The following is a 16,910-nucleotide window of genomic DNA, read 5'->3' as shown; positions in this document are numbered from 1 at the left end:
GTTCTGTATCCACCTTGCCAGCTCACCCCTGATCCCGTGTGACTTCACCTTTTGTACTAGTCTACCATGAGGGACCTTGTCAAAGGCCTTACTGAAGTCCATATAGACAACATCCACTGCCCTACCTGCATCAATCATCTTAGTGACCTCCTCGAAAAACTCTATCAAGTTAGTGAGACACGACCTCCCCTTCACAAAACCGTGCTGCCTCTCACTAATACGTCCATTTGCTTCCAAATGGGAGTAGATCCTGTCTCGAAGAATTCTCTCCAGTAATTTCCCTACCACTGAAGTAAGGCTCACCGGCCTGTAGTTCCCGGGATTATCCTTGCTACCCTTCTTAAACAGAGGAACAACATTGGCTATTCTCCAGTCCTCCGGGACATCCCCTGAAGAGGATCCAAAGATTTCTGTCAAGGCCTCAGCAATTTCCTCTCCAGCCTCCTTCAGTATTCTGGGGTAGATCCCATCAGGCCCTGGGGACTTATCTACCTTAATATTTTTTAAGACACCCAACACCTCGTCTTTTTGGATCTCAATGTGACCCAGGCTATCTACACACCCTTCTCCAGACTCAACATCTACCAATTTCTTCTCTTTGGTGAATACTGATGCAAAGTATTCATTTAGTACCTCGCCCATTTCCTCTGGCTCCACACATAGATTCCCTTGCCTATCCTTCAGTGGGCCAACCCTTTCCCTGGCTACCCTCTTGCTTTTTATGTACGTGTAAAAAGCCTTGGGATGTTCCTTAACCCTATTTGCCAATGACTTTTTGTGACCCCTTCTAGCCCTCCTGACTCCTTGCTTAAGTTCCTTCCTACTTTCCTTATATTCCTCGCAGGCTTCGTCTGTTCCCAGTCTTTTAGCCCTGACAAATGCCTCCTTTTTCTTTTTGACGAGGCCTACAATATCACTCGTCATCCAAGGTTCCCGAAAATTGCCATATTTATCTTTCTTCCTCACAGGAACATGCCGGTCCTGTATTCCTTTCAACTGCCACTTGAAAGCCTCCCACATGTCAGATGTTGATTGACCCTCAAACATCCGCCCCCAATCTATGTTCTTCAGTTCCCGCCTAATATTGTTATAATTAGCCTTCCCCCAATTTAGCACATTCATCCTCAGACCACTCTTATCCTTGTCCACCAGTACTTTAAAACTGACTGAATTGTGGTCACTGTTACCGAAATGCTCCCCTACTGAAACATCTACCACCTGGCCGGGCTCATTCCCCAATACCAGGTCCAGTACCGCCCCTTCCCTAGTTGGACTGTCTACATAATTTCCACAATTATTTCTGTGATACTTTCTCACAAACCTGCCTACTGCAGGTATCTTTCTGGCCTTCTGGCCTCTCACAAACCAATGTCTTTTCAACTCTGACTTAATTGAACAGTAATCGGTTCTGGTTCCCAGTTTACTCTGTTCCATTAACTCCAAACTTCTTGGAAACTTCTCTTCATTTCTCTAGTTTCCTTAACGAGATGGACTTTAGATTTCCAGCACCTGTTTTCTAAACTATGACTCCAGAATATTGCTTTTCTTCTCGCAAGGCTGTGAGAGATATTCTCTCTTTAGCCTTCTGAAACCAATTGCTTCTAGCAGAGCTGTGAGAGCTGCCTTCTCTCTCGCTGTCTATCTCCAACTGCAATCCAATTAGCTAAATGAAAACTTAAAAGCTTCTCTACCTGACAAGGCCCCAATTGCTGAGCAACACCCACATGCTTATGTTTTTATGCCGTAGGCCTCTCCAAGCAAAGTAGAAACATTTGGAACTTAAGCAACCCCGCACATACAAACACCTTTGTCCAACCTGAATCTAACTATAGGCACAGAAACATTAAATTAATCACACTTAAAACTATACCTTATTCCTATTATTTACCAAAACAACTATAAATCCCTTAAAACTACATTTGTTTTCCATCCATTCCACAGACTGCCAAACCTACTGAATTTTTCCAACACTTTTTTTAAAAAATCAGATTTTCAGCTTCTGAAGATTTTATTATTATTTAAGTGGACAAAAATTTTGCGAATAGAAAAGCAGGGGGAAGAGAGAGAGAGAGAAAAGTTGGTATTCAAAGTAACCGTGGTGTCCTTGTACAAAAGTAAAATGCAGTTAAAATCAAGCAATTAGGAAAGCAAATTATAGATAGCCTTTATTGCAAAAGGGATTGGAGTACTCCAGAAATCTTACTGTAATTATATTGGACCTTGGTGAAAGGACAACAACATTTTTCATCTTTCATGTCTGCAGCATATTCTGGGCATCTCATGAAAAGGCAAAATCATAAAAGCAGTAGTTCTCTCAAAGGCAAAACTGCCATGTATGTTGCTATTCATTAAGCAGAAACAACTCCGCTGGTTTGGGCACATCTGCAGGATGGAAGATAGTCACATACCAAAAGACTTTTGACAAAGTCGCCGCAATCAGATGACTAGGTGTGTAAGTTAACAACGAACAAAGAAAAGCACAGCACAGGAACAGGCCCTTCGGCCCTCCAAGCCTGTGCCGACCATGCTGCCCGTCTAAACTAAAATCTTCTACACTTCCTGAGTCCGTATCCCTCTATTCCCATCCTATTCATGTATTTGTCAAGATGCCCCTTAAATGTCACTATCGTCCCTGCTTCCACCACCTCCTCCGGCAGCGAGTTCCAGGCACCCACTACCCTCTGTGTAAAAAAACCTGCCTCGTACATCTCCTCTAAGCCTTGCCCCTCACACCTTAAACCTATGCCCCCTAGTAATTGACCCCTCTACCCTGGGAAAAAGCCTCTGACTATCCACTCTGTCTACGCCCCTCATAATTTTGCAGACCTTTATCAGTTCGCCCCTCAACCTCCGTCATTCCAGTGGGAACAAACAGAGTTTATGCAACCGCTCCTCATAGCTAATGTCCTCCATACCAGGCAACATCCTGGTAAATCGGCAACATCCTGGTAAATCTCTTCTGCACCCTCTCTAAAGCCTCCACATCTTTCTGGTAGTGTGGCGACCAGAATTGAACACTATACTCCAAGTGTGGCCTAACTAAGGTTCTATACAGCTGCAACATGACTTGCCAATTCTTATACTCAATGCCCCGTTCAATGAAGGCAAGCATGCCGTTTGCCTTCTTGACTACGTTCTCCACCTGTGTTGCCCCTTTCAGTGACCTGTGGACCTGTACACCTAGATCTCTCTGACTTTCAATACTCTTGAGGGTTCTACCATTCACTGTATATTCCCTACCTGCATTAGACCTTCCAAAATGCATTACCTCACATTTGTCCAGATTAAACTTCATCTGCCATCTCTCCGCCCAAGTCTCCAAACAATCTAAATCCTGCTGTATCCTCTGACAGTCCTCATCCAGTCCTCATCGCTATCCGCAATTCCACCAACCTTTGTGTCGTCTGCAAACTTACTAATCAGACGAGTTACATTTTCCTCCAAATCATTCGTATATACTACGAACAGCAAAGGTCCCAGCACTGATCCCTGCGGAACACCACTATTCACAACCCTCCAATCAGAAAAGCACCCTTCCATTGCTACTCTCTGCCTTCTATGACCTAGCCAGTTCTGTATCCATCTTGCCAGCTCACCCCTGATCCCGTGTGACTTCACCTTTTGTACCAGTCTGCCATGAGGGACTTGTCAAAGGCCTTACTGAAGTTCATATAGACAGCATTCACTGCCCTACCTGCATCAATCATCTTTGTGACCTCTTCAAAAAACTCTATCAAGTTAGTGAGACACAACCTCCCCTTCACAAAACCGTGCTGCCTCTTGCTAATACGTCCATTTGCTTCCAAATGGGAGTAGATCCTAATCCTAAGTACAGGATCCTAATGTCATTAGGAATATGATGCAGGCATGCCCCATCAGTATGTATACATCTTCCCTGCAAAATTCTAATGGACGTGGTAACACATCAAATTCACCATCCTGACACTTTGAAACTGCTGCAAATAGTGGAGCATAATATGCACCATTCCATTATAATTTTGGACAATTCTAGGTTTATAACACCACCAGACCTAACCAGACAGCAGATTCTTTGGACAAGATTTTGAGGTCCCTCTCTGGCTCAAACACAGATGGGTAGGCTCTAAAAAGAATAACACTGGTCAGCGTGCCTACCACCGGTGAGTTTCATCAAGACAGGGGAAAATAAGCCTTAAAAACCCATCCAATTCAAAAATAAGGTCAATTAACAAGTTAACAAGATGATGGAGAGACAGTGTGGGATTCTCAGAATGGCACCAGGGTTGCTTCAGGGGCAGACAACATGCACGGAGGGAGAAACACAGTGCAGAACCAGTCACTGTCGTACCAGGTGGGCCATAAAAAGGCATGGCCAAGAGGGATATTCACTCATTAACATATGGGTGCCACCAGGTGTGCACAGTTTGCAGTGTGATTTTCAGATGTATTGTATTGTAGGTATTTGGTGCAGTAAGGGTTAAAAGCCTGGGTTAGTGCTTGTGTGTACTGCAATCATGCTTTAAAAAAAAGGTAGGGAGCCAGGGATGCAATTAAAGCATCATAAATAGCTTAAGCTAATGGAATGTTGTTTTAATTAAGAGGATTCCCTGTGGAATTAGTCAATTTCAGTTTGGTAAGATGATGTCATTGCTAGGTGGAGCTAAGGCACCAGACATTTTGAGAAGGCAGTTCAGTTCTTATCTGAATGAAGCCGTGTCCAGAAGTCAAACAGTTTTATGTCACTGCAGTTCAATTAAAAGAGATCAACAGTCTTTAAAGCAGTGCAGACACGTCTGAAAACAAGGGGGAGCGGAAACAAGTTGTGAAGCTTCTTCTGAAGGAAAACAGCCAGTTTCTTCATGGGTATGGCAGGAGTCAGATTGCTTCTTTAAAGCAGTGTCAAGAGATCGCTTTTTCTCAAGAACATCTCTGTAAAGCAAGTTTCCTATGCACCATTGGGAGTTAAAGTGGATTGAGAGCAAAGATATATTTTTCCTGTCAATAAAGATAGCAGTTCAGTTCTCTGTACTAAGTAGTACTGTTTAAGGAGTAATTGTGAGCTATTTTCTGGTGTGATATTAAAGATTTTAATACTGTGTTAGTTATAAAGTGTGTTTTAATATACCATATGGCTATTTCTTTGTGTAATCAGTCCTGGAACGAGGTATCCGTTCCTCACAGTCTTACAAAATTAAAATAAAATATTAGGGTTTCTGTCCAGTATCCTCGCCACTGTTGGGGTCTGGTCTGGGATTGTAATAGCAGGGAAAGTGTTCTGAATGGGCTCATGCAATACAATGGGGCATCGCCCTCCTCACATCGCAGGGGCATAAGAAGGAGGGGTAAGGCTTCAAGATGAACATATGGATGGCAAAAGCTGGCAACCAAAGTGCGATCTTCAGATTTTGGATTTTGTGGTGATGAGGAACAACATCTGCAACAGAGGGGCAAAGCCCCAAGTTCGAGGATGGTAGTGGAGAAGGAAAAAGGGCAGGAAGACAATGGAGCCAATATGCTCAGTCTAGGATCTACTTATAATAATAATCTTTATTGTCACAAGTAGGCTTACATTAACGCTGCAAAGAAGTTATTGTAAAAAGCTCCTAGTTGCCACACTCCGGCACCTGTTCGGGTACACTGAGGGAGAATTCAGAATGTCCAATTCATCTAACAGCACGTCTTTTGGGACTTGTGTTAGGAAACCAGAGCACCCGGGGGAAACCCACGCAGACATGAGAGAAAGTGCAGACTCCAAACAGACAGTGACCCAAGCCGGAATTAAACCTCGGACCCTGGCACTGTGAAGCAACAGTGCTAACCACTGTGCTGCCGTGCCACCCCGCTGCAAGACCCCTGCATTCCTTATATCACTGATGAGTCCACTGCTTCAGACAAACAGCAGCTGCTCAACCCATCCACCAGCCATTAGCAGCTCACCTCCAAGAAAATCTGGGCTATGACAGCTTCCTTCCTGGTTCCCAACCCACCCACATTTCAGCTGACAATATGCTCAATTTTAAACCTTGTGGAATTGAATTTGAGATTAAAAATCTTAAAAACAGGCCATGATTGAAACACAATAAAATAGGTTTTAAAGTAATGAATAAAATAAAAAAATATTAAATCAGGTACATCGTTCCCAAATGTATCATACCACAACCTGGAGTATCACAATCATAAATCTATGGGAAGGTAATTGTCAAATAACAAAAACATTCAGACAAGTATTGGAAGTTAGTCTGACCTCAATGTTCATGTCAAAGCCATCACAGATATAAATAAATGAACTTGGAAATTAAGCAGGTTGCCATGGAACAAGCAACAACAAAAAAATACCAGAGACTGGCTGCTAATATTTATAGGTTGGTTGATTTTGTATCATCACACAAACACTTTTTGTCTTTTTGAGTAATAGTGGGTAAAGCACTGGAAGGATGTGGAGGCTGATAATCAACCTATTAAACTGCATCATGAATGCTCTTTCCATGGTTAACAAGTCCTGGAGGGAGACTCCAACCAGGATCTTATGGCTCAAGAGGCACTGCCATTTTAGCCACAAGCCAACCATAGAGCTAGTGCAGTTGCACATCCTTAATTTCTCTCTGCGCTTTACATTCTAAACTGCTTTATCACCCCACATTTCCAAGCCACATATATGCTGGGGCCTCAGCTATTTAAAAGCTATACTAATGACTTAGATAAAACAACTCCGAGTAAATGTATATAAGTTTACTACTCAATTCTCAATCAACAAAGGCTAATTTTGGATAGTGGCACTCAATTTTTAAACACTGAAAATGCTGGCTACATTCAGTTTCATAATAACAAACAAAAATAATGAACGTAGAATCCTACAATGGAGAAGGAGGCCATTAGGCCCATCTAGTCTCAGAATAGACCCACACTCCCATCCCACCCTATCCCCTAACCCCACCTAAACTCTTGGATACTAAGGGGCAATTTAACATGGCCAATCCACCGAACCTGCACATCTTTAGACTGTGGGAGGAAACCGAAGCATCTGGAAGAAACCCATGCAGACACAAGGAGAATGCACAAACTCTACATAGGGCAGCACGGTAGCACACGTGGATAGCACTGTGGCTTCACAGCACCAGGGTCCCAGGTTTGATTCCCGACTGGGTCACTGTCTGTGCGGAGTCTGCACGTTCTCCCCGTGTCTGCGTGGGTTTCCTCCAGGTGCTCCGGTTTCCTCCCACAGTCCAAAGATGTGCAGGTTAGGTGGATTGGCCATGATAAATTGCCCTTAGTGACCAAAAAGGTTAGGAGAGGTTATTGGGTTAGGGTGGAAGTGAGGGCTCAAGTGGGTCGGTGCAGACACGATGGGCCGAATGGCCTCCTTCTGCACTGTATGTTCTATGTCACCCAAGGTCGGAATCGAACCCAGGCCCCTACTGCTGTGAGGTCGCAGTGTTAACCACTATGACATCGTGTCACCTTAACAATTAAACATGTTTAACTGAACAACTTTTTTTTCTACAGAAAAAATACTTTTCATGCTATGTGGGGAGGGGGGAGGGCCTCATAAGCAAAATGATCACGAGCTCTGCTAGCCTGCACTTCTGTTTCCAGTTTAGGCATTGAAATAGAATGTGGCGAAAGATATTCATTTAGTTGAGATACTGTTGAATGGTGCTCAAAGTAAGGAAATCTGAAGAATGAAAAGAAACATTTTCAAAAAGGAGAAATGTTGATTAAGTACAAAATAATTCTGACCTCTCTCAACTGATGGTTTTCCTTTTCTTTGTGTTCAAGTATGTTTTCTAACTGGTTCACGAGCATTTCCGCTTCAGCTAGACGGCGTATTCGGTCATGGTCTTCTTCCATCACCTTTGATGACAGTCCCTTACTCTGAAGCATCTCCAACAGCTTCTTGATAGACTCATCACGGGCACAGAGTGTTTGCTTCTGAGTCTCAATGCGCAGTTCCATCTCCTCCAGAGTTTTGCGCAATAGGAATAGTTCTTTGGCCTGGCGTTCATGGTCAGCGTGAAGGTGCTGGAAATTTTCCTCAGTTAGCTCAGCAACAAATGGTTCATTTGTTCTGGTGCTATTATCCTGCTGAAAGAGCTGGTTTAGATCTCGCTGAATTCGGAGCTCATCCTGCAATGCCTGAATTGTCAGCTGAAGGTGCTGTATACAAAAAGGAGAAAAAAATATATTTAATAAGTCTATAAAACATCCAATTTGATAAAGTACAAAATGATTTGTTTTGTTTAATTAGCAGTTAAATTACCAGTAATGTCTAGAATAAACCACCATTATTTTGGTGGGCCGTAGAGAATACACAGACATATTGGTTTTGTATACAGGTCGTGTTACTAACCCGGGTTAGTCAAACTAATACAATAAAGATTTCCTCTCTCCAAGCAGTTTTGGTCTCCAGTGGACAAAAAGCAAGGCAATCAAACACTCTACCCAAGATAGTTACTAATTATTGGTCATTAGCTGCAATGCTTGTTCAAGCAACACAAGATTTTATGCCCACTTTTATGCTACATAGCCTTGTATACTATGGCATTTCAAGTGCTAATATAAATACTTCTTAAATATCGTGAGGGTTCCCGCCTCTACCACCCTTGCAGGCAGGGGGTTCCAGAATCCACCACCCTCTGGGTGAAACGATTTTCCCTCAAATGGTTGTAAATTGGGGGAGGGGAGTGTGTAGCAGGACCTGGGTGTCCTTGTGCACCAGTCGCTGAAGATAAGCATGCAGGTGCAGCAAGCGGTAAAGAAGGCTAATGATATGTTGGCCATCATTGTGAGACATTTCGAGTACAGAAGCAGGGATGTGTTGCTGCAATTACACAGGGCCTTGGTGAGGCCACACCGAGAATGTGTGTGGGTTTGATCTCCTTTCCTGGGAAAGGATGTTCTTGCTCTCGAGGGAGTGCAGCGAAGGTTTACGAGACCGATTCCAGGGGTGGTGGGACTGTCATATGAGAAGAGATTGACTAGGTTAGGATTATTCTCACTGGAGTGGAGTTCAGAGGAATGAGGGGGGGGGGATCTCATAGACACTTATAAAATTCTAACAGGGCGAGATAGGGTCGATGCTACCAATGATGGGTGTCTCCAGAACCAGGGGTCACAGTCTGAGGATTCAGGGTGAGCCATTTTGGACAGAGATAAGGAGACATTTCTTCACCCAAAGAGTGTTGAGCCTGTGGAATGCATTACCACAGGAAATAGTTGATGCTAAAACATTGAATACATTCAAGAGGCGGCTCGATATCGCACTTGGGGAGAATGGGATCAAAGGCGATGAGGAGAAAACATGATTAGGCTATTGAGTTGGATGATCCGCCATGATCGTGATAATTGGCGGAGCAGGCTCGAAGGGCCAAAAGGCTTCCTCCTTGCTCCTACCTTCTAGATATGTATCAAATTCCCTCACCTTAAATCTATGATCCCTGGTTACTGACGCCTCTGCTAAGAGGAAACATTCATTCCTACCACCCCTATCTCCCTCATAATTTTACCCTGGGTCACTTTCCATGTGGTGTCCCAGTGTTTGCGTGGGTTTCACCCCCACAGCCCAAAGATGTGTAGGGTAGGTGTATTGGGCACACTAAATTGCCCCTTAATTGGAAAAATTAAAAACAATTTTTTTTTTTTTTTTTAAAGCCTTCTTAACCACCTTATCTACCTGTCCGACTGTCTTCAATGATCTATGGACATGCACACCAAGATCCATCTGATCCTCTATACTTCCTAGGGTTTTACCATTTATTATATATTCCATTGCCTTGTTAATCCTCTCAAAATGCATTACCTCACTCATTTCAGAGTTAGATTCCATTTGCCACTGATCTAACCAGCTATATTGTCCTGCAATCTAAGGCTTTCCTCCTCACTATTTACCGCAGTAACAATTTTTGTGTCACCTGCAAACTTCCAGATCGTACCTCCTACATTCACCTCCAGATCATTAATGAACACAAGGGATTCAGCACCGATACGTGCAGAACACGAGATACAGACCATCACCTCTGCCACCTGCCCCCGATGAAATTCTGGATCTAATTTGCCAAATTGCCCTGGATCCCATTGGCTCTGACCTTTTTGACCAGCCTCTCATGAGAGACCTTGTCAAAAGCCTTACTGCTGAAGTCCAAGTAGACGACATCAACTGCACTACCCTCATCTACACACCTAGTCACAGCACAAAGAAAATCGATCAAATTTGTAAGACTTGATCTCCTTTTGACAAAGCTATGCTGACTAACCTTTATTAACCCTTGCCTCCCCAAGTGGAGATTAATGCTGTCCCTTAGAATTCTTTCCAATAGTTTCTCACTGAAGTTAGACGCACTGGCCTGTAATTTGCTGGTTCTGCCCTACTTCCCTTCTTGAATGATGGTATCACATTAGCTGCCCTCCAGTCTTCTGATGTCTCTCCTTTGGCCAGAGATGATTTGAAAAATGTCAAAGCCTCTGCAATTTCTCCCTCCACCCCCCAAAGCATACACAGCAGCCTGGGTTACATCTCATCTGGGCCATAAGATTTATCCACTTTTAAACTCGTTAATATCTCCTCCCTCTCAATGTCTTCTCCATAGTGAACACAGCTGCAAAGTACTCATTTAAAACCTCCCCTATGTCCTCCAGCTGCACACACAGATTACCACATTGGTCTCTAATCGGCCCTACTCTTTCTCTGGTCATCCTTTTGCTTTTAATACTTATAAAGCACCTTTGGATTTTATTTATTTTAATCTGCCAGTGTTTTAAATGCCTCCGCCCCATTGTCCTAATTTATTATTTTTTTTAAGTAACCCCCTGCACTCTCTATACTCCTCCAGGGCTTCCGCTGTTTTGAACCCTCAGTATCTGTCATCAACCTCCATTTTTCTCTCTCCAACTCTGGATATCCCTCGACTTGTTGTTTCCACCTATTTATGGGAATATGTTGGCACTGTGCTCTCTCTAATACCTTTTTAAATGAATCTCACTGCTCTGATGTAGATTTCCAAAGTAGCTGTTCCCAGTCAACTTTGCCAGATCCTGTCTTATCCAATTAAAACTGGTTTCCCCTGTAGCCATCTGGGATGGCCGCTTACAATAAGAAACATGGACGGTCGCAAAGCACAATGCGAAATATGGACAATGCAAGGTTCAGGCGGGCTCAGAGCCTGAATGTATATTTGTGAGCAAAGAATCCAGACAGCATCGAAACCCCCAACTGATTAGCATTTTGATGGCCCATCTCTGTAAGACAAAGGACTGATACTTGAGTAACCGATACAATCCCAGACATTTCGGCCCCACACCCTGTACTCAGGAAGTGTAAACAACAGGATCAATGACCGCTTGGGACATGCCCCGCCATCAAGGCACCCGCCCCTTTATTGGCTCAAATCGAACACAGTGGTCAAGAACTACCCAATTAGTGGGGTCCAAACCGAAGGACCGCCCAAAAGAGCGCAAAACTCCCCAAGGCTAAAGAGAGAGAACGCCATGCGGTCGGTCTCTCTTGGACCTTGCGCTCAGGCAACGCCCACCTCCAATTACAGCACCACCAGAAGCAAGTTCAAGTTCAATGCCCGCTACCAGATGGATGAGCCCAGCTGAGCGGCAGTTTCTTCTCCAGACCTAGTAGATCCAGATTCTAACAACAGCCACTGTTTCTCTGACCTAAGCCGGATGCCTGAAGCTAAGTACAAGTTGTCATAATTGATAGGTGTAGTTTAACTAGTAGTGTTTATGTTGCATGATAATGGTGTGTGTAAATAAAGTACCATTGATCTTGAACTAACTAACTGGTGTTTGGCTCTTGGATCGATATTCGGTTGAACTTTGTGGTGGTATCATTTGATACCTGGCGACTCTGAGCAATATAATATCAATATCTAAAGAAAGAAGGGCAACCTTATTGATGCCTTTATTTACAGTAGGTAAAAAAAGGCAACACCCCCAATTCAGAACCTTTAATTCTGGTCCATCTTTGTCCCTTTCCAAAACTAACTTAAATCCTACTGAGTACGGTAACTGTGACCAAACTGCTTACCCACTGAAACTTCTACCATTTGCCCAGTTTCATTGTCTAAAACCATGTCCAGCACCGCATTCTCCCCCACCCCCCGCCCTTCTCATGTCGGACTTTATGCATATTGGCATAAAAAGCTCTCCTGGATGCATTAAAAAAAATTCCACCCCCTACAAGCCTTTCACACTTTGACTATCCCTGTTAATATTGGAGAAGCTGAAATCCCCTACTATTAATACCCTATTATTCTAACATTTCTCAGAGACTTGCCTACATATCTGCTGTTGTATCTCTCCGTGACTGTTTGAGGGCCTATATTACACTCCCAGCAATGTGATTGCCCCTTTTTTGTTTTCCAAGTTCTATCCATACAGCCTCATTTGAGAAACCTTGTAAAATATCATCCCTCCTTACTGCAGTAATCGACTCCTAGATCAATATTGCAACACCACCTCCTGTTTTACACCCTCCCCCATCTTGCCTGAATATTCTGTACCCGGAATATTGAGCTTCCAGTCCTGCCTTACCCTCAACCAGGTCTCCCTGATAGCAATATCATATTCCCAAGTGTTAATGAACACTCTCAACTCATCTGTCTGACACGCAAGACTTCTTGCATTAAAATAAATGCCATCCAGCCTTGCCATACTACTCCCCGTCGTGCCTTAACTTGTCTATAATCTCTTTGCCTTCCAGACTGACTTGACTGTACTTCTAAGGCCAGACTGACACTCAAATGGAGTGCTGACAAAATGCCAATTTGCTGTAAATGCCACCTTTCAGAAGAGAGGGGCTGCATGGTGGCACAGTGGTTAGCACTGCTGTCTCACAGCGCCAGGGACCCGGGTTTGATTTGGTGACTGTGTGGAGTTCGCACTTTCTCTCCGTGTCTGCGTGGGTTTCCTCCAGATGCTCTGGTTTCCTCCCACACTCCAAAGATGTGCAGGTTAGGTGGATTGGCTGTTCTAAATTGACCCTAGGTGAGATGACAGGTATTGGGCCTCCGTAGTCTCGGAGGGTTGGTGCAGACTTGATGGGCCGAATTGCATGATTCTATTTTAAACCAATTGTCTCGATTAGTCCTCTCGGGTGGATGCAAAATATCCAAATGGAACTATTTCAAAGACGAAACGGGAATATGCCCCAGAGTGCTGATCGACATTTATACTTTAATCGTCACAGAAAACAGATCATCTGGTCATTATAGCAATACTGTTTGAGGGGACACACTGTGTACAAATTGCCATTTTCTACATTACAACATTCAAGAACTGCAACATTATCCATGACAAAGCCATCTGCCTGATTGGCTGTTCAATCACCACATTAAACATGGACTTCCTCCACCATCAGCACACAGTTGCAGCAGTATACCATCCACAAGATGTACTACAAGCAACTCGCCAAGCTCCATCAACAATCTGCTTCCCAATCTGCAACTTCCATTGCCTTGAAGGGCAACAGATGCATGGGAACAGCACCACCTGCAAGTTCCCCTCCAGCCGGACTTGAAACTATATTACTTTTCTTTCAGTCTTCGTTAATAAAAGTCTTTGAACCGCCTTCCTAAAGACAACTGTGGTTTAAGAAGGCAGTTCATCTTCAAGGACAACTGGAGATGGAAAACAAATGCTAGCCTTGTTAGTGACACTTACATTCAATATACAAATTGAAAATAATACCAGTGGCAACACTTCAAAAAGTGTTGGCTGAAGCGTTTTAGGCTGTACAGTGGTCATGAAAGGTGCTTTACAAATGCAAGTCCTTTCTCAAAAGAGGCATGTTCCAAACCTTCAATTGACACATTCAACTACAATAATTTGAGTCAAAAATGGAATCTCTGCACTAATGATTTGACATTCAACTGTAGCCAACACAGATGGAAAATGAATTAGCAAAGTTTGGCCCTCTCATGTAAATTCTTCAACAGGTGTATGATAGATAGCATCCTTGCAGTTCAGTGAGCTGCAATAGTGTGGCGATATTCAACCAAGCTGAGAGATCAAACTAACTTTCTGGTTTTTGTTCTATGTACTCAGAACTTACTGAATTACCAACAAAAAGAAGAGGAAGAAACAGGCAAGAGGCATCACACGCAATTACAGACAATGAATCAGGCAAAATAGAACTGCTTATTTAAACAGAATATATGTGATTCCTCCTGTTGACAGTTTTTCCTAAACAAGTATAAAATGGGGGACACTAGCTTTTTCTTAACCAAATTTAATGGAGGAATTTCACTCCCAGGACATCGGCAATGTTATCTAACAACTCCAGTAAAGACAAATAAATTTAGAATATATATTTTGACAATTCATTGTAATTAACCAGCAGCCATAATTCAAATTGCATGCAATAGCTTTTGTCAAAGAAAACTTTCCGATATCCCATTAAAACAGGTTGAAACAAAAACAAATGTATAACATGTCAAATTCTATATAAAGAGTGATTGATTACAATATTCTACTGACACTATCCATAGGCAAAACAGAGCATAAATTTGAACCACTTTACTCGGTGAATAATCACCAGAGCTCAACCATTCATTCTAACTGCAATAAATAACATTAGACACTTGATGGCACTATGCACATTCTTGGGAGAAGTGGTAAAGGTTAATTCTCCTATACTTATCAGAGTTACAGAAATTTCCCTTGCTTCCACTCCTATTTTCACCTTGTACTGTGCATTTAGCTCCCTGAGCCCACTCTGCTTACCAACCTCTTCTGTTTGAGAGCAGCATTGACACAGCTGGTGAGCGTCTCCTCTCTTACCCCATCCAGGGCAGCCATCGTCTCTATAATTGCTTGGCTTCCCTCACTAAAGTGCCACTTCACTGGTTTTGCTGTTCTGCTGCTTTGTCACTTGCAATTGGCACTCTTGATAGGCCCAAAGTAAGCAGGAAGGAAAAACAAATTCCCATACTCTATAGAACGTTTCTGTGGATCACCACCTTGACATGGAGGAGAGGTGTGTGTGCTTCAACAATCCTTGAGCAATTCCATCGAGAGCACCTTGCGCCTGATGGCAAAATCACGGAGGAAGTGCCAGACAAGTGCAGCTCAAAAAGAACAAAATGGCTTAACAAGCAAAGGAAGACTCTGCGCCTCAATGGTTGCAAAGGCAGGAGGTTGAAACAGCAAGGGTGTCCTGGTCATGATGGTTTGATACGTCATCGAATTCTGATCACCAACTCGTCAAGATAATGTTGATAATAATGACACCCCAAGATCCACACATTAAACAAAGTCACACGATTCAGTGTGTCGTGTTAGGTACACTGGTCTAACACTGGCTGCAACTGGATGCAGCTTAGATCAGAAAGATACTCCAGACCTTAAAGTTAGTTCAATCAGGTTTGTTAAACTAATAGTACAGTTAACACAATTCTCTGTGAGTTCGACTCTCTTCTAACTTAAGTGTGGTTACTCTGTCTGACTGAACCAGACTAGCTCTTAGCCACGTGGTGGAGGTGTGAGATTGTAACAACATCCTTGACTGACTCTCCAGATGTTCATCAGTGGAAAGAGGCGGAGTGTGAGTGCCTCGTGTTTTCTCTCATCAGATCCCACCCCTGAGTGTCCTGCCTGCTTATTGGTCATGCCCTGTTTGCTGTGTCCATTAGCTGCTTGTCTGTATATCATTATGTGTGTGTCTGCATATCATGACATCTCCCTTTTTTTAATGTTTGGATGAACATATTTACAAGAATAGGCCAATATTAACTTATATACATGCAGTGGATGTAAACATATGTACATGTGAAAACAGCTGTCTAATGAGAGATCACAGAACATAGGCAAACAGAACAAATGTTCCTAAGTCCAGTCTCTGTGGCTTGCATCTGATCCTGGTCGACCACCGGATTGGTGGTGGTGAGGACGACAGTGCCTTGTTGGGCGGGATTGAAGCCTGACTGGTGGCCTTGTGAGTCGAGGTATCAGGAGGTGGCAAAACAACAGAAGGAAACGGAGAAGAATGTGGTTGCGGGCAGGCAACTTTGCGCAGTGCCCGTCTGTTTCGTCGCACAACAGAACCATCAGCCAGACGCACAACATACAAGCGGGGGGCAGCCTGTCGAACAACGACAGCCGGAGCTGACCAACCTCCCATCAGGGATCTTGAGCCGAACAGTGTCTGACGGGGATAATGTTGCCATCTGGGATGGCCACTTACAACAAGAAACATGGACGTTCGCAAAACCCAATGGGAAATATGGACAATGCAAGATTCAGGCAGGCTCAGAACCTGAATGTATATTTGTGAGCAGTGAATCCAGACAGCATCGAAATCCCCAACCGATTAGCATTTTGATGGCCCATCTCCCCTTTCCAAGCTCCTTAAGAAACAGGCCCCATGGAAATGGCTTCCACAGCACACGGATGCCGTAAATGCATTGAAACGCGCCCTAAGCACAGCCCCCGCTTTACACGCACCAGACCCACACTACCCATACGCAATAGAGGTAGCGACCACCGACCGAACTCTTTCGGCCGTACTTCTACAGGAAAGGCATGATCGTTTAGGACCTGTAACCTGTGCCTCACGAGTTTAAGATCCCGTAGAGCAGGGATTTTCAGCCTGCGAAAGGCACTTGCTCACAGCTATTTGGGCTGTCCAATACTTCTCATACATAATAGGACTCAACCCCATAACCATTTTGACCGAGCACACCCCGACATAGCTACTATTAGACAGTAAGCCAAATTCGCGCAGCGTGCTGGACCCTACTCCTACAAGGACGCAACATTACGGTAAAAAGGACAAAAACACACACGTTTCTGGCCGACAATTTACAATATGCAGGAACCCCACACGAGTGTGAGATCATTGCAGCCAAGCACAACACAGGCCCCTTTGTTCCCAAATCGGTGCAGAAAAAGGCATCCAACCACAGATGACCCAGCCCACAGATAAAGCT

At 43.7% G+C, this 16,910-nt stretch overlaps 1 protein-coding gene across 3 annotated transcripts in view; it reads right to left on the bottom strand.

Annotated features, from left to right (window-relative positions):
• LOC140396245 (ELKS/Rab6-interacting/CAST family member 1-like) overlaps positions 1-16,910 on the bottom strand; it is a 1,343,051-nt gene that overhangs the window by 1,263,344 nt on the left and 62,797 nt on the right. For all 3 annotated transcript variants that reach the window (XM_072484589.1, XM_072484590.1, XM_072484591.1), the window contains exon 3: positions 7,717-8,133. In XM_072484589.1, coding sequence (XP_072340690.1) covers positions 7,717-8,133 — 417 coding nt within the window. The remainder of the gene's footprint in view (positions 1-7,716; positions 8,134-16,910) is intronic.

This window comes from Scyliorhinus torazame, chromosome 19 (genome assembly GCF_047496885.1).
Source record: "Scyliorhinus torazame isolate Kashiwa2021f chromosome 19, sScyTor2.1, whole genome shotgun sequence".
NCBI classification, from domain to species: Eukaryota; Metazoa; Chordata; class Chondrichthyes; order Carcharhiniformes; family Scyliorhinidae; genus Scyliorhinus; species Scyliorhinus torazame.
Note: the sequence above shows the minus strand (reverse complement) of the source record. Positions and strands in the feature narration are given on the sequence as shown.